General features: G+C 43.0%; 2 protein-coding genes across 3 annotated transcripts; one reads left to right on the forward strand and one right to left on the reverse strand.

Annotated features, from left to right (window-relative positions):
* The first annotated feature begins 378 nt into the window (after window positions 1-378).
* Window positions 379-21,370, forward strand: cdc73 (cell division cycle 73, Paf1/RNA polymerase II complex component, homolog (S. cerevisiae)). The gene is made up of 17 exons (XM_035633508.2): window positions 379-539; window positions 1,859-1,964; window positions 2,066-2,135; window positions 2,345-2,407; window positions 2,608-2,660; window positions 3,798-3,886; window positions 4,066-4,279; window positions 5,480-5,578; window positions 5,921-5,999; window positions 7,942-8,006; window positions 16,052-16,109; window positions 17,370-17,405; window positions 17,598-17,685; window positions 18,739-18,900; window positions 19,929-20,029; window positions 20,233-20,374; window positions 20,511-21,370. Exons 1-17 carry the CDS (start codon window positions 409-411, stop codon window positions 20,545-20,547), a joined length of 1,593 nt encoding a protein of 530 aa, XP_035489401.1. The 5' UTR covers window positions 379-408; the 3' UTR covers window positions 20,548-21,370.
* Window positions 6,858-13,945, reverse strand: LOC118310518 (beta-1,3-galactosyltransferase 2-like). Of its 2 annotated transcripts, none has more exons than XM_035633510.2 (2): window positions 13,221-13,945; window positions 6,858-11,054 (listed from the first exon to the last, which is right to left on the reverse strand). In XM_035633510.2, exon 2 carries the CDS (start codon window positions 10,866-10,868, stop codon window positions 9,591-9,593), a length of 1,278 nt encoding a protein of 425 aa, XP_035489403.1. In that variant the 5' UTR covers window positions 10,869-11,054; window positions 13,221-13,945; the 3' UTR covers window positions 6,858-9,590. The 2 variants fall into 2 exon arrangements, with proteins under 2 accessions (XP_035489403.1, XP_035489402.1); XM_035633509.2 differs by having other exon boundaries at window positions 13,198-13,945.
* Window positions 21,371-22,072: the final 702 nt, after the last annotated feature.

The raw sequence follows: 22,072 nt of genomic DNA on the forward strand, positions 1-22,072 counted from the left end.
CATTGTAACCCAATAATAAACACTTTGCTGCTCATCAATCATGGTATTTTTCGTTTCCGTGACATAAATGACTGCCTGAAACATGACTTTCTTGTGTGTGCATCACTGACTGTGTCCATCCGGTAGTCGTGTCCTTGAGCAAGGCACTAGGACCTTCAGTAGTGTTTACCACCATGTCAACACACGAAATAGTCAAACTAAAGAATTGCGTCTACCGACGCAGGAATTTGATGAAAAAAAAACCGATGATCATTGACGTGTACAACTAAATTGGAAAAACAAATTACCAAGGTGAAAGGTAATGTTTAAAAAAATGAATAAAGTTGAATTCGGATCAGGCATCCTGCGAGGCAACACGCTGTTGATAACCGGGGGCCTCGCAAACACACTACAACAAGACAAGTGAAGATGGCGGATGTGTTGAGTGTTCTTCGTCAGTATAATATCCAGAAAAAAGAAATCGTCGCGAAGGGAGACGAAGTTATATTTGGAGAGTTCTCCTGGCCGAAAAATGTCAAGACCAACTACATAATCTGGGGGTAAGTCGGCGCTAAACCTTACGTGAGACCGGGTGCAGGCCGGCAGCCGGAGCGCATCGACCCGCTGCGCTGCTCGTTAGCTACCAGATGCTAACACAGCTCCACTTCTCGCTGTTGCACTTCAAACTTTAAGCACTGTTCGGCTACGTCGGGGCGATATTTAAATGTCGTGGCCTAGACCCCGGGGACTCTTTGCTGACATGTACGTGTGTCAGTGTCTTTTTTTAAAACTTAAACATATGAATATGAGACGTGCACAGCTGAACTTGCGGTCGTGATGTGTTGCTAACGAATCAGGGACGTTGGCTCGGTCTGTCAGGAGTCTGTCAGGAGACCCCCAGGTGTGGGTCCAGTGGGTCAGGTGTGGGCCCGTGGGTCAGGTGTGGGTCCAGTGGGTCAGGTGTGGGCCCGTGGGTCAGATGTGGGTCCAGTGGGTCAGGTGTGGGTCCAGTGGGTCAGGTGTGGGTCCAGTGGGTCAGATGTGGGTCCAGTGGGTCAGGTGTGGGCCCGTGGGTCAGATGTGGGTCCAGTGGGTCCAGTGGGTCAGATGTGGACCCGTGGGTCAGGTGTTGGCCCGTGGGTCAGATGTGGGTCCAGTGGGTCAGGTGTGGGCCCGTGGGTCAGGTGTGGGTCAGGTTTGGGTCCAGTGGGTCAGGTGTGGGTCCAGTGGGTCAGATGTGGGTCCAGTGGGTCAGGTGTGGGCCCCTTCGGTCAGATGTGGGTCCAGTGGGTCAGGTGTGGGCCCGTGGGTTAGATGTGGGCCCGTGGGTCAGATGTGGGTCCAGTGGGGGTCCGTGGGTCAGGTGTGGGTCCAGTGGGTCAGATGTGGGCCCGTGGGTCAGATGTGGGTCCAGTGGGTCAGGTGTGGGCCCGCGGGTCAGATGTGGTCCCGTGGGTCAGGTGTGGTCCCGTGGGTCAGGTGTGGACCCGTGGGTCAGATGTGGGTCCGTGGGTCAGGTGTGGGCCCGTGGGTCAGATGTGGGCCCGTGCTATTAGTATCTGCACTCATGAATGTAAGCAGCTTTGTTAACCTTGAAAAAAAACAAACATCTGAGCACATGTAACGCAGAAAAACAAAGTCGCACACAGATCAGAAGATTGGCTAGCTCGATATCTGACGATAGTTTCCTGCTCATTTGACACCAGACAGTTCATCTCCTCGCCCCCAGGAAGTGTATTTATTTATTAATGTAGATCTAAGGATGGTACGTTAGCTTCAACCTGCAGTCGTTTTGTGTTCGTTTTCAATCGAAAACAATGATGGTCACATCAAACTTGAGGGCTGAGTGATGTTTCTGACCTTGTGTTTCTACCCTCAGTACTGGTAAAGAGGGCCAGCCCAAAGAGTACTACACTTTGGACTCGATCTTGTTCCTGCTCAACAATGTCCATCTCCCGCATCCATCCTACGTGCGAAGAGCTGCAGTAAGTGCTCTGGAATGACTGTCAAAATTCTACAACCAGTGCCTTTCAGATTGTCTCTCAACTGCCCTGACTGTGTTTTTGTGTGACGTTATTGTCTTTAGACAGAGAACATCCCTGTTGTCAGACGACCCGATCGAAAGGGTTTGCTGTCGTATCTCAATGGCGACAGCTGTAAGTAGCACTTAATGATCTCTTGTTTCCATCACATCTAGGGTGTTGATAATTTGTTCCCCCAGATCATTTGCACTTATTGTCCTGATTCCTCAGGGATGGTTTCTGGTTCAGTAAACGTTTGGGCTTCATTGTTTTGCCCTTTTGGGTAAAACTCTTCATGCGGTTTGTCTGATGAGAATGTGTAATCTACTTTTGTCCCATTTCAGCCACATCGACAAGTATTGACAGAAGTGCACCCATAGAAATAGGGTTGCAACGACCGACGCAAGGTAAGTTTTCACTTGATTTCTTTGGTTGTATCTGATAGTCCTGCGAGACTATCTTAGGGTTCAATCAAATGCTGCTTTGTGAACAGAGAGAAAAAACAAGTGATTGCTATCACTAATCATTATTTGAATCCATTATAATTAAATACTTACTAAACTGGAACACGGTTAAGTAATAAAATTGGTTTTGTCTTGCTTCCCAGTCAAAAGAGCAGCAGATGAGGTATCTTCTGAAGCCAAAAAGCCAAGGGTTGAGGTAAGATGACATGACAAGCAATGAATGTGTCTTCATACAAAACAGCAGTAACCATAAATGACATTAATCAACACATGTTGGTCAGTGCAGCTTAATACCTCTCTGTAGCATTTACTGCCTTAGTTTGAATCTCTAATCCATACACAAAGGAAAAATGAATATTACACAATTACCAGCTTCGAGACACAGAGAATGTATCTTATGGTCAGAGTTCATTCTTGAGATGAGGGTTGAGATTCGTCTTAATGAGGAAAAGTGCATTCGGACACATGGAACGGATGGTTTGCAGTTCCAACACTGTTTATTCCAGCACTGGAACGATGCCGTCTCTGCATGCTATCAGGAGGATCGACCATGAATACAGCAACACCGGAGTTTGTATATCAGACCATGGACCAACATAAATTTACATTTGTGTTGACTAGTTTATCCAGAAGGATACAGCACCCAGGATGTATTCAGTTCTCCTAGCTTAGCGATAGGCGATAATAATAATCATAATAATAATAACTTAAATTTTTATAGCGCCTTTCAAGGACGTTTTACACTTCGCACTTAAACACATACATACACACACAAAAAGGTCATTAAACTATCTGTAGTTAAGATAGTGTTAGTGTAGTTGTGAACAATAAAAAGAAATATACGTTTTTCAAAGTTCTTGTGATGTAAAAAGGCTGTTCTGCATGATGATGGCAGATACTTTTGAATAAATGCAACTTGATAAACATGTCTTAACATTTTAGAATAGTTTTCCGCCTGCTTTCGTTAAAAAAAAACATATTTAGTTGTGTTATATCAAAGTCTGTATTAACATTTCATCATGAATGTAGTACATCTTGTTGTAGTTATTAAAATTAATTGACTGACACAATTTACAATCCATCTTGTCACCATCTTGCCCACACGCAAGGTAAAAGGAACAGTGGGTAAATAGATAATCATAAGGCTATAAGGGGACAGTGTCAGCACAAATGTAAAATCAAACTACATATTCTAACTAATTCTCAGTAGTCATAGGTAATAGAATATTTTTTTATAAATGTGAAAATCAATCATTGACTTGTTCAGTCACAGGTGTGTGATATTGCAGTCATTCTGTAGTTTGCTGAAAGTGTGTTTACGTTTCATTCTAAGGATGAGGAACGAGTGCGTCTGGACAAGGAGCGTCTGGCTGCCCGTCTGGAGGGGCACAAAGAGGGCATCGTGCAGACCGACCAGATCAGGTAAAATGGATCTCTACCACCAGATGCATTTATACATGTAAAACTTTCTGTCGATCGTTACAACGCTGGGATTCATTGTGATTTTTATTCAACACACTGCATTGTCAGTGTGTAATGACATCAGTATTGCTCTCATGCTTTCTGTGCAAATGAACAAATACCTTTTCCTCCTCCTCCAGATCTCTGTCTGAGGCCATGTCAGTGGAGAAAATTGCAGCCATCAAAGCCAAGATTATGGCCAAGAAACGTTCCACCATCAAAACAGACCTGGATGATGACATAACCCTGAAGCAGAGAAGCTTTGTGGATGCAGAGGTGGATGTCACCAGAGATATTGTCAGCAGAGAGAGAGTCTGGAGGACCAGGACAACCATTCTCCAGAGCACTGGAAAGGTCAGAGTCCGCATAAGCATATGGTGATCGTTTCTTTCCAAACATGTTTCTTTCTCTTGTCTTACCCAAAATGTTAAACTTTTCCTTCAATACACTTGTCAGATTAACACTAGTGGAATTTATTGTATTCTCTCCTGCAAAGTAGTTTAGACCCTGACTCTTCACTTTCAAGTCCAAACACAGTATTTTACATTGGGAATGTATTGCTGCACTGACCTCTGTAGGTTGTAAGCGTGTAGTGTTTACTTCTGATCACACACAACAGTGATAAAGCAATGAACTGAAGTGCTGCATAACTGCTTTGGGCCTGGGGTTGTTTTCAGACTTGCCCTTAATAGTTGAGTCCATATCAAGGTTTGTTTATTCAGTCACTCTGGTTCAGGTTCACATGTAGACCATCACCAGATATATTTTTTTATGTGAGCAATTGTGAACTCCTTGATGCAGACAGAATGGACTTCACTGGGTAAAGACGAAATCTGTGTGTGGGAAAACGTTTGACATTTCCAATCGGCCAAACCTTTAACTCCTCAAGTGTGAAGCAAAATGACAATTACAAACACTAGGTGGCAGCAATAGCATGATTTCCATCCGGCGTGAATTTACCCTAAAAATGTAAAGGAGAAACTAAAGAAGGACTTTGACAAACTTGTGTCTAGAACTTCTCCACAAATTAATCCACACTGGATTTGATTGTAGCTGTAGGACCTGATGTAGACAGAGCTGACAACTGTGCGATATACAAAATGATATTATTCTAATAAAAATGTCATCTTTGTTGAGTTGTCACTGAACACATGAATGAGTTCAGGCCCATGATGCTGTAAAACTCATCTTTATTCCTTTAAGACTCTGAAGTTGCCGACAGTTACTCTTCAGTGAAGATTGACATGTGATTCACGTGCCTTTGATAAAAATAGCGTTCACATAAAGTGTCATGCTAAAGCTACAACATGGTAGCTGTAGGTGACAGTATTTGGCCACCGTGTTTTATTTTCAGTTGCTCACTTGAAAGTTCATAATAATCAATAACTAGTTCATCCTTTTTATTTTCCCAGTTTGTTGTCATTGAACAGCTCCTGTGAAGGACAGTCTTGTATGATTCTTGTTTTCATCAAAGCCTTTTGCCGCAGATCCTGTAACACAAACACCAAATGATGAGGAAATATGTCTTATGTAGCCGCCTTGCACCTTTTTCAGAACTTCTCCAAGAACATATTTGCCATTCTTCAGTCGGTGAAAGCCAGAGAAGAAGGGCGAGCCCCAGAACAGAGACCAGCACAGAACACTACTCAAGTGGTAAGAAGGCCATTTAGTCTGCTTTATATATCTGTTACACATAACGCTTTTCTTCAGATTCTCATGGAGATTAAAATTTTCCCGGAGACCAGGCAAAACAAATGTGTATATACTAATAGCTTTACACTTAGGCCAGGCACTCTCTTCCTCTCTGTACACATGCCTTGACATGAAAGCATCAGCAAGCCTATAAATGGCTTCTTCTAAAGCTGGGCTCAGACTACAGGAGTTTGAATCAAGGATAAATCGTCCCAGAATTCCTGTAGTCTGAGGCCATTTTAAGGATGTTTTGACATTTGTAATTATTAGTAATTATTTGTTTGCGTTTCATTCAATTTCCAGGACCCGTCCTTAAGGAACAAGCAGCCCGTCCCCGCCGCCTACAACAGATATGATCAGGAGCGATTCAAAGGAAAAGAGGGTGAGTTTTGGTTGTGTTTCTCTAGGTTCTCCACGCAGGAGAATGGATGAGCAAGTTAAGGAATACACCGTCGCTTTGTGTCAACTACATTTGCATCTGATTTACTCCAGGACATGTGCCTGTCGTCCACATTTATTTAGTATGTGGAGGCCAGTAGTTTTTTAGATACTACTGGCTCCGTTTTAGTTTGAAAACTCCAGGACTGCGTTGTAGTACAGACGGGCAAAAACGGAGAAGTTTGGAAACCTGGAAAAATAGGCAAAGTAACGCTCTTTCGCCTCCTGATTGGAGGGCGTAGGAAAATCACAAACGCTTACTGTCAAACTTTCCACCACTTCGTCGGTCGAAAAAAAGAAATCCCTGCCCTTATCACTATTGCTGTTCCTTATTCGTTGTATTTTCTATACATGAGCGACTGACTGTATAGGACATAATCTGCGTCCTGGTTACACCTGCACACACATTCCAATGGTCAGGTGATAGACGTTTTCAGACGTGTTGGTATGGTCGTGGATTAAAACGTTCGTCTGGACGGAGATGGATTCAGCTTTGAAACAAAAACTAGTTGGTATGGATGTACCCTGTATGTTGGCACTGTGACAGACTGGCAACCAGGCTGTAGACCACCTTTCACACCAATGACAACTGGGATTGACTCCAGCCTGCCACAACACTCATGAGATATGTGATATAGTAGATTGATGGAAAAGTATTCAAGGTTTCAATCCGGATACTCACACTTGCCAATAGTCAAGTGCTTACTTTTGTGATGTATTTCTGGTAGCTGCCACAGTAAGTGCCCATTAAGACAACATCAGAGTTAACACAGACATCCCACTCCCTGCACCTTTACAAGTCTTTATAGAGCCCAGATGTATGGTTGGGTTAATTTACACAAAATGAATTCAGATAAATACAGTATTACAGTCTAAGTTGGATGATAGTGAAAAAGAATCACTCCAGTGATTTCATGCAAACGTACTCGGGTTGTTTGTGTCAGAGATGCAACAGTGTGTACATTTCATATCATGATTATAATGACCAAAGTCATCATAGTTATCAGTGTTATCACATTACTGTCATCTGCTGATGTACACACTGAATTAATTTAATTATTGTCTATATTATTAATGATTTTACATTATTATTTATACGTTGATATTGTTCAGTCACTCACACACATGCACACAGTATGTCTTCTGTGTTGCATTTGAGTAAATGCAATGTCCGCATGCACAACTTTCATAGATAGAAATCAATATAATGACCAGTGTTTTAAATGACCAAAATATGATAATGGTAATCAAACTGCCTGATGTGTTATTGTTTGCAGTGGGGGAATTGAGTCTGCACACACACAATGCATGCAGCAGCAAAACAATATGTATTGTTTTTAAAAGTGTAGGTCACACAGAAATATTCAGTTTAGATACATTGAGCTCAAAGTCAACTTGCCTTGCATTTAGATGATTTTCCTACTTTCACAGAGATTTACTTTGTGCATGACATTACTTTTTGCAGACAAGGTGACCATCTTTGATAAAATTCCCCTCAGAACTATTATACAACTGACGACACTTCCCACTTAGTCCTTGTGGAAGGCTCAAAAAAAGTCTCTGGAGCTCTGTCACTGCCTTGTGTCATGTATATTGTGATGATAAATGACTCCATACTATTCCTGGGAGACTCTGACTGACTTTGGCTGATGCTGGATATTTACCTGAGTTTTTCAAAATTAGATTTTCAATTAGATTTAGTTTTTTCAGATACATGAGAAATCTATAGTGATAATGTTTCCTTAATTTTCGTTATTAAGTCTAAGAATTAAGGTGCAAACACGTTTCATAATGTTGGTTATATTTGAGCACAGTTATGGTTTTGAAAATAACTATTTTCGTTCTGCCCACAGTGCTAAACTCATTGTTTTTTCATTTTTTCTTAGAAACGGAGGGTTTCAAGATCGATACTATGGGTACTTACCACGGCATGACCCTGAAGTCTGTGACGGTAAGAACAAGGCTTCTTCAAGACTTACTGTACCAGAGAGTTATACTGCATGTATAAATCACACTTTGCACACATCAAGAAAGTCCCCGTTGTAGTCGTTGGTTTTTGCTGGAAGCTGCTCAACCAATTTTCAGTGTGATTCATTTACTGAAGTTATTTGTGTTTTTAGGCAGGGAAAACATTATCGTGTCAGATATGATCCTTGTGACCATGTCATGGCACACTGAATCAGTCAGATGGCACTCATGTTAGTGCTACATTTTCCACATCTGCGAGAATGCCAGGGTCTGAGTGATTAAATTTTGTCAGACAGGGGGTGTGCGCTCGTCCGTGTACTTCACATATCCTCTGCGCCACATATCAGCTGTGCGTGAATTGCACCAAGCAGACATGAAGGTTTAAATCTAAACAACTACGTGTCCTTAAAGCCCACCCAAAGGGAGTATAATTGATGCTATAATCTCTTGTTCAGTAAAAATCATTTATAATATTTAAGCTTTAAACATTCCATAAAAAGAATATGCTTAAACATCTTAGTGCTGGTCTTTTAAATTCTATTTGACCTTCCCAAAGAGAATCGGCGTGAACCACAGACAGGAAATACTTCAGTAGGGTGACATCAAACTTCTGTTATGTCCCAACAGGGTGTTACTCAAAAAGGAGAACTGTTTTGTTACATTTACTCCTCAAATGTGTCATTCAGTTGCAACTTCACCCGCCAAAAATGTATTGTATCACGTTTGGATCATTTGATTCATAAAAAGTGTCTGATCGCACATCTGTCTGTTACTGCTAATCATTGAAACTCACCTCTTTTCAAATGACTTCCCTGACTGTTTGATACGCATGTTTGCGCTTTGGGTACATGAAAAGCGCTTTATAAATCAAATATATTATTATTATTATTATGTTGAAATGTTTATTGGCACTGTACTTTGTCGACTCCAGGTATGAGCTTATGTAAGTCATGTAATATTACATATATTATTACAAAAACTAGCTTTGGCACACACACCGTAACAGCTTTTGTAGACTTGATCTGTGTACATAAACTCTCCAGTGGTTTGACTCGGACACAAAAAATGATTTCATCTTTTGTGAAAGAATTGGCAATAATGGTGGAGCACTTCCATCAGTTTATCCACATTTACACAGAGTTTGAGGTCTCATATGAACAACCTTTTTACAACTATCTTAGTGTGTATATGCAGGTTTTTCTAACATGGGTAAACTTGTTCAAATGTGAATCTGTCCCATCCTGTTTTAATTTACGCTGCTTCAACAGAGTTGAGGCTGAGATGGCACAGAAGTTACCAACAATTCGACAAGCTTTTACTGTTGTCATGACACGCTGCATGTCAGCACACAAGAAAAAGGCCCAAAGTAGCCTGTGCCCATGGGTATCCTGTTTCCAGCTTAGACATTCAGAGCTGAAGCTGATAAATTCCAGTGACAACTGAGTCATTTGACCTGTGAACAAATGTAGACTGTTCCGTTTCACACTGACGACAAAACCCAGATATAGCTGGGGGGGTTTTGTCCAGTATGAAAGAGGCGTAACAAAGAGCTGGTCAGTGTAAAAGTTCAGTTATTGAGCTTGTTTCTTTCATTCATTCTGACTGAGTGCATCCTGCCACCCCTCTCTCTAAACGAGTGGATGCAGGCGTTGCGTTTGTTGGTCTGCAGGTGATGCCAGTATTTTAGTAGTTCATTGGGATGAAACCCATGTGACGTTATCAGGTGGCTGTACTTGCAGCTGGAGTAAGACACCCGCCAGTGGTTGAAAAGGAACTCATTGGGTGGTGGCGTGGGCTCAATCCGGAGCTTTGCCAGGCATATTCCCACATACACATCCTCCAGATGCAGGTGATGGATACTTAGAGATGCTTGGTAGATTTTCATCGCCAAGTCCCCCGAGAACACGTAACCAGTCCCAGAGCAAAAGGTGGGATACCTCTCGCTTGGGTAGAGCTCTCGGGGCATGTACCACTTGCTGTTTTTATTTCGGTTGGGTGCAAAACCCCTCATGTTGTTTCCTGTGAAGTAATTCTTCTTGGGATTCCGGTCTGGACTGAGAAGCTTGTAAATGAGGTACTCTGTGTTGACAAACATGTCACTGTCCGTCTTCATGACATAGCTGGCCCGTGGGCAGTGCGTTGCCACCCAGTTCATTCCCATCAATGTCTTGATGGTCAGGTTTTTGTAGGAATCCAGAAAGTCCTGCTGAATGATATCGTGATGCCTTTTGCTCTCTGCTTCCAGCATCCTTTGTTGCAAAAGTCCGAGCTCTCCCTCCTTCTTCCCAAGCATGAAGAGCCGGATGAATCCCAGAGTCGGGGCAACACTGTCATTCCCCCACGTCTGACGTATAGCGTTCCTTGCCTCCACCTTCCGAGCCTCAGTGGCTATCAGTAACACCAGAAATGGGGCGGGTCTGTTTTCTACACACTTGTCCGGCTCATTGATAATATAAGGGAAAGGCCCGTTTGTTATTGCTCTTCTATCATCTCCCTCTTCACTTTGGCTCGTATTGGCTGCCAGGGTGTTCTCGAAGCGCTGGTCTTGCTGAGGAGGGAAGACGCCGTCCCTCTCATAGAAGCTGACGTTGGCATCAGCCTTGAAAGTCGGCTGAGGGACAATGACGAACCTCCACACCGAATGTTGGGAGCTCATGTTCAGTTTGGCTTTGGCGTTTTCAAGTTCACCACCTCCATACACCACAGGATGGCCTCTCCACCATGGCATATCTGTGAGCCTGGGCAGCCACACCTGGTGGACCAGAAACACCAATACACCCAAAAGTGAGAGCAGATAGAGGAGCTTAGCTGTCTGTGCACAGCAGTGGCGTCGTCTCCACTGCATGGTTCTGCCAGCCGGAATTCACTCGGGCATCAGTCTTGTAAGGTCACTTCTCAGCAGCAGATGACCAGGTCTTGATTCCCACAGACAAAGGGAAGTTTATTTGGAGAGTTGGCCGAATGACCTCGACCCCCTGTTGTTAGTTGATTTCCATATATCTAAATCAATTTGTTGAAGTCCAGTGATTTTCTGGAACAGAGATGAGAGGATATAAGTGAGCGTTAAACAAATACAGCATGTCACATCAGCTGTTTTTTGGGTGAATGAACTCTGGAATTTTGGGAACGCATCAGGAGATTGTCCGAGTCAGAAGCGTTCACAACAGCAGGAAAATGTCCGGGACATTCAGACTAGGGCTGAACGATTAATTGCATTTGCGATAACATCGCGATATGATAAAACGCGATTTTCTAACCGCAAGGGACGCGATTACACGGGTCACGTGATACGCGAATGAATGGAGCACTCGGTTCCAAGAACAAGCATCAGTCACGCTGCACTAACCTGCTACACAATGGCCTCAAGCTTGACAGAACAAACGGAAAATGATACAGCAGAGACTTTAGTCTCGAAGAGGAACAGCACGTCGGTTTTAAAAAGGACGATGCTGCGCAGCATCAGGTGTTGTGCAGAACATGCCGTGCTACCGTTGCTACTTCACGGGGCAACACCACCAACCTGTATCAGCGCGTGGCAAAGCGCAACAGCGGCTACATTACGAGTGTACGGCCAACTATCAGTGACAGTAGTGACGAACACAGAAACACATGAGAGTTGTTTGAGACTGTTACTCCGTATGAAAATGTCTTACGTGGCACCGTGAGGTGACAAACACCACGACTATTCCCTCGTTAAAGTGACAGACTGCTAACAGAGAGAGAGCTCTCTCCCCTTCTCCTTTTCAACACATCTTGCTCTCTGTCAATGTGCGTGTGCGCTAATTTTAACCACAAATCAAATCGCAATATCTGTTAGAAAAATCACAATTCTATATTTTCCCCAAATCTTTCAACCCTAATTCAGATGAGTGGTGGCGCCTGTGTAGATTGTCCTGCTGTATTTTCCAAATTTTGCTCGGGGGCTGCCAGGAAAAGTTCCAGAGGACATTTAAGTTCTCAAATGCAGATTCTCAATGTCCAGATTTCAGTGTATGTCTGAAACCAGGTTTAGGCACATTTTAGTGCTGTTATCAATATTTTCATATTGGCAATGGCTGGAATGTCTGAGAAATACCACTCAAGCGTGCAGTTCCCCTCATCTCATTGTTGGTTTGGTTTATTTCGTTAGTTTCACAGTGTGCAACTTGTGTTTTTGTTCACTCTCACCAGGCAGTTAGTTTAAAAAAAAAAAAGGTCTCATGAGCCACAGTTTAGCTGCACAGCATCAATTGAGAACGAAACAAGTAGGTGAACATTTAGCAGCCAGATGTTTTCTCTACAGGAGTTGGTAGAGATCACATGGGAGTTTAAAGGAGAGGAAATGTTGGACTGACATTCAGCAGGAAAATAGAATAGAAGTCGTTGAATGTGAAATCAATTTGGGGATCTGCATCTTATAGAGTATTTCCCCTTGCCCCTTTTTTATGATTTTTTTTCATATAGTATAGTGGTTTCATGCACTATACATTTTATATTGTGAATTTTATAGAGTAAAACAGTTAAGCCTGAATATTGAGGTAAAATATAGTTACTTCCTGTTATGATTCACTCCTGGGCGTCTCTCTTGTGACTCTACAGATGACTGAAATACCAACTGCAAAAAATAATGACAAGTCGGTAGATGGTTCTGTGTCCGTGTCTCTGGTGCCTTCTAAACTGCCATGTATGAAAACTCCTGAAAGGTTCACGTGATCACAGCAGGTGGATGTAGATCAAGTATATTTTATAGACTTAATTTACTGAAACTTGATTTAGGCCACAACTTGATTAAAGGGATTCCTCATCTTGTTGCTCTCAGTGCAAAAATGAACTCAATTATGTTTCACATTCAAAACTCGACATTTCTTTGAGGAATGGTTTCAAGCAGCCCATGTTGGCATGCTGCTGGCGCTATGAAATGGAGTGTATCCTCTCAGTCTTTTACTGAATTACACACTACCCCCTTAAAGGACCTCAACAACACAAAGACCAGTTTGTGAGAGCTCACAGAAGCACTGAAAAAAGTCTTTCAGTTCTCTCCGTTGCATCAACAGAAATTGAAACAAATGTTTCCAGTAAAAACAGACAACCAACCCCCCTTACATACTGTACAGTACATTAACAGTTTTTAGATTTTTGCGCAGAATTGGGTGGGTGTGAATTAGCTTTTAAGACTTCTCAACAAAAAAACGTACCCGTTTAAATCGAAGTACCTCACCCGCTGATCTTCCTCTTCGTCTCTCCAGGCCAAATCACAATCAGATGCAGCTTAGATCCTCATCAATTTCTTGATGAGGATCTCCTTTCTTAATACGAAGGTATAAGAAACGGTGTTTTTTATTGGCATAGTAGACACACGGAAATGTAGTTCTCTTCCAGGAACTTGTGTGTCTGTGTGCATCAGCAGAACGTGTCAGAGCTCCAGTGTTGCAGCCTCTCTGTCTTTGGTGCATTGTCCCCAGTGGCTTGATGCTGCTGCTGCTGCTGCTGCTGCTGCCGCTGCCACAACCACCTCTGGCCAAACGGAGAAGAAAGTCTGCAACTGGCAGTTAGCCTGGGTCCTTTCACTGTCCTCTCACTGCATATTGTGAATATCGCTGCAGCATTGGATCGGTCGGGTTAATCTCCGGATGAGCCTTAGCTCCATTTTGCTCAGGCTTTTCTTCTCATTTTCGCAACAATGGTCGTTTCCTCTTGCTTTTCCCCTTCCTCTGATTCACATGCTCTCATGTTATCTCCCCTCCCCCTTGTGCTTCCCTTTGCCTCTTGTTGTTTTCATGCGGCGGCCCCTCCGTGCGGTCTTGTTGTGTGTGAGAGTGCTAAGGCTGGATGGGGGAAAGCAGCGGGGGTGGTGAAAGATGAACGGGAGGCAGCGCCGCGAATTATGTATGCATTCTGAAAGCCAGCTCCGGGCTTGGTGGCAGCACGCTCTCCCACCACGTCACGCCGTCTCTGCTGCTGTTGCTGCCTACTCCGTTGAGAGGGGGAGGGGTTGGGCTCCTGACCTATATGTATTCATGCCCGCTCACACTAATAGGCTAATAAAGCATTATCTCATCTGGCGTGCTGTGATCTAATAGAAGGAAGTGTCGGCACTTCCTCTAAACCTGTGTAACCATGGCACAGAGCTGATCATGCATGTATGCTCACAGATAGTCAAAATCAAATTTGGTTAGAGTGATGTGGAGACGCTTGTGGGCTGGAGCTGATGGACAGAGTCACGCAATATGTTGTCAGGACTGTCACACATTTTTACAGTAGGACAGTTGAACTCATTCATTTCATTGGCAAGATGCAAGTGATTAACGTAGTTGGGGGGATGTCAGGTTTGTGGTTGTTGATCTGTATGAGCCCCCTCCAGACGGAAGCAGAGACCTGATGTTGAAGTTTCTCAGTGCAGACATCAAGCTTCTGTCATCGTCTTGCCAAGCCTGTACTTTGAATCTCTAAACGCGTCCAAAGAATGCTTCTTCCTTTCACAACAGCTGATTGAGCTTAGCTGTCAACCAGGGGTTGTCACAGTTCTAACTCACCCTGGTGCATGATGGTACACAGCAGTTGTTACAGGAGCCTCGGTGAACTCATCCATGCTCTTGGTGGCAGCAGCAGCCGCCAAAAACATCCCAGTCAGCAAATTCAACACTCGGTCAAATTGATGGTGATTCTTCTTTGCTGCTGAAAGTCTCTGCCCTGCAGCTAGTTTAATGGGAGATGAGAAAATAAATGTATTTCGTACGCACGAGGACATGGGCCCCGCTAGTGCTTTTACTGGTGGATTGTTTCTCATTCGTTTATATTATCGTATAAGTGCTGTGAATGTGCGGATGTTATCTTCTAAACCTCGGCTGTGTCACTCAGTGGTTTTGACGTCAGGACTGGTGTCGGGGATTATCGGCTCCTTCTGCAAAGTTTGAATTGATGATGCTGGAGCACAGTCTTAATGAATCCTATAAAATATTCACACTCTGTCCATTGTTTTTACTGAGGAAACATGGCTTGAATCATTTATTCACTTCTTGAGCACATTAACGCTGGCTATACACACAGGTTTCCACGCACATGTCTGAAGCTTTGCTGTTGAAATCAGTGTATATACAGTGTTTATATAGTTATGATGATGATTTTATTCATAATTCTGTTATTATATGTAATATTTGTTGGTACTACTGTATAGACCGATACATCGGTTGGCTGATGATATCGGCAAATACAAGCCTTTCACATAAAAAAATCGGTATCGGTTAATGTTTTCTAAAAATAAAACTTTTTTTTTACAGAATAAGCAATGGAGAGAAAAAAATATTATATTTCAATTTAACGTTGAAAAAATAATTATTTTCTTAATTCAAGTACTATATTTTAGTTGTATTTCTGTTCTTTTTATTTATAGTTATTTAAAATAAACTCTGGTTAAACTGTGAAAAATCAAGCCTCCGTTACATTTCTTTGTCATAAGGGTTTTATAACGAAACATCTTGGGAATCATCGGCAGCTTTTTTTTAACAATGTTTTATTCCCAAACATTGCTATCGGCATTGGCCCCCAAAATCCAGTTGGTCGGGCTTTTCTTCTGCGTAGACCGTCTGGTACCACACCGTCTGCATGTTTCTGTAGCTCCTGTCCGTGTGAGCTCCAGCCTAGGAGGATGTCGCTGCTCCACTGTGACCCCTAGTGTGGCCACCTTTAAAGCCCCCTCTTCCCCATCAAACACATCCACAAACAAACAGGGAATCAAAAGTGCCCAAGAAGGATAGAGGATGAGCGTCTATCAGCAAAGGACCATGTTTTGCAAAGAGAATTATATTAACAAGGAAAAAGGGACGCAGCCTTTAAATGGAACTTGTCCTATTTTCCCATAACACCTTTTTTTTCATAATTTACATTTTCCTCTTAGACTGTACTTGACTATTAACACCAATTCTCAAAGTCTTCATAAGTACTAGGTTATGCTTTTTGGACTAACAACAAAAGTAAAATTTTCTTCATTAAATATTTGGAGTATCGTATCTTTACTGTATGTTTATGATCTTGGGGTTTTGTGTTTTCCAGGAAGGAGCATCTGCTCGGAAGGCCCAGACCCCAGCACTGCAGCCGGTCCCTCGTCCTGGTTAGTGTTTGATTCAAAAATATGTACACACGTCTCCTGAAAATGTTCCTGTGAAAGTGTTCTAATGCTAATAACTGCCTATGTTGAAGTGTTCATTTTGTTGTGTATTACGAGGAGTGAGAGGATTTTTGGGGGGACATTTTCTTGTAGAATAGCATAACAGAGGATTACACATTTAAATGTGTTGAAGATGTGAGGAGATGAGAGATTGTAGCCTGCTAAGGTTGAATGTAATGAAACTGTATAAAGATGCTCTTTATGAAAACCAGTTAAGGTAACACATGAGCAGGTAAAAGCAGCGGAATTCATCTCGATGCTTTGCGGACCTCAAATCAGATTACAGCACTGCATGAAAACAAACGGAGGAACTTTCACAGACACAAGTACAAGTGTTTTCTCTATGTTGCTGTTTGTCATGCATCATCTGCTCCCATCGCCTTTGACGGCTTCATACATTCCTTTTCACATCAGAAGTGCAGGGACATCCCAGCACTTGACGAAGAACTACTGTAAACTGCGACAAAGCAGGTTTTCTTCTCATGTTTTACAGTTAAGCCTCTACTGTTCCCTAGGAAAAAGAAACATTACTCCCTCACTTTTATGTCATCATCTGTTGTTAACATCACCTATAGCTCACATGGTGGCTGCCTGTGAGTTTCACCGGTTGTCACCAAGTCCCATCTGCTTAGTTGTGGGTGTCGTCAGTAAATCTCGGTCAGTTGTCTGCATGTGTCAGTCAGTTAGATTTCTTACTCACAGCTTCTACGAGAACAGTGAGAGGAGAGATCAATGCATTATCTGACCAGTCAGTCAGTCACTCAGTCTCCAAGTGGTATGAATAGGAATGGGACAACACGTTGTGCCATATTACGTTACCCTGACAACGCCAAAACATGTGACTTAATTCGGCAAGTTTGGGACTTTTTAGTTCACGCTGTTGACTTTCTTCACGGCCAAGACGCTTCAGGGGCTGACTGCCTGGTATCGCTATGTTCCAGGCTCTCGCCTTACAGAGTGGATGGATGAGAGGTTCCTTTTAAATGATTACTTATTTTATTTTTCTTGTCCTCATGAAACAATTAAAAGAAATTGTTGAATAATTGAGTTGTGTTATAACATCTTAAATCCTTGTTATTGTAATGTTTCTTTGTAAGATTAGACAAACCTGCACAGAGATGTGTTTATACTGACTTCTAACTCAGTCAAGGTTATTCATACATTTGCATGTGCTCATGCATTTCCTTCTCTTTTTCCCTGTAGTTTCACAAGCCAGACCTCCACCAAATCAGAAGAAAGGTACATTTTATAATGTGTTTGACATAAATATAAAATGCAGAACAGTGTGCAATTGGTATAATATAACCATCATATTCCTTTTTTTATTTTATGGACCTAAAATGTCTTCCTGTAACCGCCTCTATGTATCTCTGTCCTACTTTTTAATCTGTTAGATCTTTTTAGATAGTTTATCATGACTTTTCTCAACAGGTTCCCGAACACCCATCGTCATCATCCCTGCCGCCACCACCTCTCTCATCACAATGCTCAATGCTAAGGATCTTCTGCAGGATCTAAAGTAAGTATCACTTCCAATCGCACTTATGCTCACATCACCATCACCCCATGCATGGGGCATGGGGTGATGGGGTCACTTCTTGTGGCCATCCAATCTCTGTACACTCAAAGCAAGAGCGGTGTTCGGGTTCTCGGCAGCGAGTCGGATTCGTTCCCTGTGGGGGTTGGGCTCCACCAGGGCTGCGCTTTGTCACCAATCCTGTTTGTGATATTCATGGACAGGATATTGAGGCGTAGTCGTGGTGGGGGGGTTGCAGCTCGGTGGGCTGGGGATCTCATCACTGCTCTTTGCAGATGATGTGTGAAGCGGTTGGGATGAGGATCAGCACCCCTAAATCTGAGGCCATGGTTCTCAGCAGGAATCCAGTGGATTGTTTACTCCAGGTAGGGAATGAGCCCTTACTTCAAGTGAAGGAGTTTAAGTACCTCAGGGTCTTGTTTGCGAGTGAGGGGACAATGGAGCAGCGGGGGTGGTATTGCACTCGCTTTGCCGCACCGTTGCGACAAAAAGGGAGCTGCGCCGGAAGGCAAAGCTCTCGATCATCCGGTCGATCTTTGTTCCTACCCTCACCTATGGTCATGAAGGATGGGTCGTGACAGAAAAAACGAGATCGTGGGTACAAGCGGCCGAAATGGGTCTTCTTAGAAAGGTGGCTGGTGTCTCCCTTAGAGATAGGGTGAGAAGCTCAGTCATCCGTGAGGAACTCGGAGTAGAGCCGCTGCTCCTTTGCGTGGAAAGGAGCCAGTTGAGGTGGTCCGGGCATCTGGTAAGGATGCCCCCTGAACGCCTCCCCCGGGAGGTGTTCCATGCACGTCCAGCTGGGAAGAGACCTCGGGGTAGACCCAGGACTAGGTGGAGAGATTATATCTCCACACTGACCTGGGAACGCCTCGGGATCTCCCAGTCAGAGCTAGTTAATGTGGCCCGGGAGAAGGGAAGTTTGGATTCCCCTACTGAAGCTGCTGCCCCCGAGACCCGACCCCGGATAAGCGGTTGAAGATGATGATGGTGATGATGATGATGATGAATAAACGTTTGTTTGCGACACACCAGGTTTGTCACATCGGAGGAGAAGAAGAAGGGAGGCATCCAGCGCGACAACGAGGTTCTGCTCCAGAGGCGCAAAGACCAGATCCAGCCGGGAGGCGCGACACTGAGTGTCACTGTGCCGTACCGCATCATCGACCAGCCACTCAAACTGGCCCCACAGGACTGGTGAGCATTCATTAATTATGTTTTATTTATGTTTTCTCTCTACTATGAGGCCTGACGTGTGAAATACTCAGCTAATTGTTTCTGGGGATGAGCAGTTGTTCAGCTGTAGAAACTGTTGTTCGCCTTAGTCATTGCATGTCGACAGATTGTGAGATCTGACAACTATGACTCAGGAGCACACATGCTGTATCTGTCACGAGCAAGTTGAGTTGTTTTTGGGAATATTCATGTCATCTTATTTGTATAAAGTCCTGTTGTCTGTGTTGAAGAGGAAGTGGTTTCTTCCCTCAGTTGTTAGAGGATCTCGTACCCTCTTGCCCTTCATCTTGTTGTTATTTCCTGACGTGTGTTGTACCAGAGTCGTCAGTAGGGCTGAACAATTTGGGGAAAATATTGAAATCGCGATATTTTTTAACAGATATTGCGATTGCGATTTGCGCAGCAGGTTAGTGCAGCGTGACTGATGCTTGTTTTGGAACCGAAGGGTCCACTCGCTCGCGTATCACGTGACCCGTGTAATCGCGTCCCTTGCGGTTAGAAAATCGCGTTTTATCATATCGCGATATTATCGCAAATGCAATTAATTGTTCAGCCCTAGTCGTCATCGCCTTGTTTTCTGCTCTCTTTATGAGAGTGGTAGGTCTTTACAGTACAAAGTGAATTCAGTCTACAAGCCAACCACACACTGCAAAACACGTGGGGACGCATTGATCATGAAATAGCAGCAACACTAATCTAGTTGTGGTGTCAAACACATCTGTCTCTCTAGCTGCTTTCAGACGTGCAATGAAGTCCGGACATTTTCCTGAACATCTCTGGAGAGGCTGTATGTGAGAACGCGAATCTCAGTAGCAGTTTTTCCTGTTGGTGCGAGCGCGTCTGACTCACAGTCTCCTGTTGCGTTTGTCATACATGAAAGGCGAACTCTGGAAAATGTCTGGACAACATTTTTTCCAGACATTTTCTGGACTCTGTGTCTGAAAACGGCTTCTGTCCCGACAACAACCTGTGCGTGTTTCTTCCTGCAGGGATCGAGTGGTGGCCGTGTTTGTGCAGGGACCTGCCTGGCAGTTTAAAGGCTGGCCGTGGCTGCTACCAGATGGATCCCCTGTTGACATTTTTGCCAAAAGTAAGCGACTTTATCTGTTGGTAATTGTATATTAAATTTTTGTTTGTTTAAAAAAAATTGTCACCACCCTTGTAGCAAGGTTGGTTCGAATGGCAGCCATATTTAAATGGTTTATTGCGACTGGAACAAGTCACCGTCTTTAGTCTGGTCCTTGGTCGGCATGTTGTGTGGATTGTGGCAATGTGTGGATGTTTCCCCTCCAGTTCGAGCCTTTCATCTGAAGTACGATGAGGCCAAGACCGACCCCAACGTGCAGAAGTGGGACGTGACCGTGTTGGAGTTGAGTCACCACCGGCGTCATCTGGACCGGCCCGTCTTCCTGCGTTTTTGGGAAACTCTCGACAGGTGACTATTCTCTTGCGCCTTCCTTCATATACATTTTTGTGTACTGTGCACATTATTTTTTTTGTTTCTTTAAGATTATGTTATGAAAACACTTTGTCTCAAACTCCCCTTTCCTGCATTCTGTCCCGTTTATCAGATACATGGTGAAGCACAAATCTCACCTCAGGTTCTAAACCCAGTTCACAGCGTCCATCCCCGAAAAGTCCCACAAATGAATTCTCCAACCTTCCAACTGTCAGAGGCTCTTTCAGAGGTTTCCCCTCTCGTCCAAGCTGCCATCCCATCTTCCAGTACGGTCCCCAGGTCAACAGGAGGAGTAGGAGGAGGGCAGTTTACCCGATGCTCTTCCTCCTACACTTCCTCGAGGACGGTGCTGGTTTCGTTGCTCTGGACACTAGAGATGAGATTTATGGGATTTTTGTGTTTGTGTTGTAATTGTTTTCTAATGTAGTTAAACAAAAACACCAAATTATGTTTTATATAAAAAAGGCAACATACTGTGGAAACAATTTAAAAGAGATGTTAAGCAACATAATGGGGGGGGGGGGTGATGCAGAATATTGTGAATTCAACTCAGACCTGTTTAGATTGAGAGAAATGTGAAAATGTCTCTCGGTACAGCCACTGAGTTTGAGGAAAGACACTTCCTTCATTATCCTTTTTTTTTTTTTTTTCCATTATGGGTGTTTTTTTGTCTGAATGTACATATATGATAAAAACCTGTCGGAGCCAAAACTGTTTGAGCAGCGAGGGTGATGCAGGTAAGGGATTTAATTTTAGAAAGCTACTCTGCTCTGGCTCAATAAAAATAATCTCAGTCAAGCAGCCAGCTCCTAGCTCAGTTTTTTGTTCAGCACATCTCGTGTTCATGCAATGACCTTGTTCAAGTCTTCTTCTTTTTCTTCTTCGTTGGTGTTGTGCTAGAGGAGAGAAATGATGTGAGTATTGCTTTAAGTCATCACCTGAAAATAGACAATAAAGCCTCAGAGAATCAAAGACGTGTGTGCTGCCTGATGTAGAAAGTTAGTTTTTCACCTACTTTTTTCATATCTTTATAATAATTTAGAAAAAAAATACATATATATATAAAGAATATGTATGTATGTGTATATATATATATATATATATATGTATTTATGTACAAAAAGTGGATAAAGTTATGCAGGGCACATTATGATCCAGCAGAGAGTGATCCAATATTGACTCATGATCATTGATATCAGTCAGTCTAGGTTTTGTAACCAACTGATAGTCACCTAAGGTTCTAAAGAACCTTTGGAATCACTGTTTGGGGTATTTTTTTTATTATTTGCAACGCTGACCTCTGGTCACAGCAGTCCAGGAGATCATTTGGAAATCTGGTCTTTAAACAAATATTGTGTGCGACATTCTGTGTTGACAAAAACACCGCTGCAATGTTTGCTGCAACACTAACCACATAAAATAAAGAAAAATTCTAAGTTGAGACTAAAACATGCAGGGACCACATTTACAGAATCAGCTGTGATCAGATGTGAAATTGTTAATCAGATTAAGTTGTTTGTGGGTTAGCCACGTCGTTTTCGTGGTTAGTTCTGAAAGGTATTATCACAACGTAGAATAAAAAATCATCAATTATTCCAATAATTCAAACTTAATTTTACAAATCACTCTTAATTACTTCAAGATAGTAACGTCGTAACTCAAAACATATGGTTG

This window comes from Scophthalmus maximus, chromosome 5, assembly GCF_022379125.1.
Source record: "Scophthalmus maximus strain ysfricsl-2021 chromosome 5, ASM2237912v1, whole genome shotgun sequence".
Lineage (NCBI taxonomy): Eukaryota > Metazoa > Chordata > Actinopteri > Pleuronectiformes > Scophthalmidae > Scophthalmus > Scophthalmus maximus.

What these genes read in the sequence shown, in the direction of transcription:
- cdc73 (XM_035633508.2), top strand. Translation starts at nt 409, where the DNA reads ATGGCGGATGTGTTGAGTGTTCTTCGTCAGTATAATATCCAGAAAAAA. An exon ending in CCAAAAAGCCAAGGGTTGAG is followed by an intron (nt 2,661 to 3,797) that starts GTAAGATGACAT and finishes TTTCATTCTAAG; the next exon opens with GATGAGGAACGAGTGCGTCT. An exon ending in TGACCCTGAAGTCTGTGACG is followed by an intron (nt 8,007 to 16,051) that starts GTAAGAACAAGG and finishes TGTGTTTTCCAG; the next exon opens with GAAGGAGCATCTGCTCGGAA.
- LOC118310518 (XM_035633510.2), bottom strand. Translation starts at nt 10,868, where the DNA reads ATGCAGTGGAGACGACGCCACTGCTGTGCACAGACAGCTAAGCTCCTC.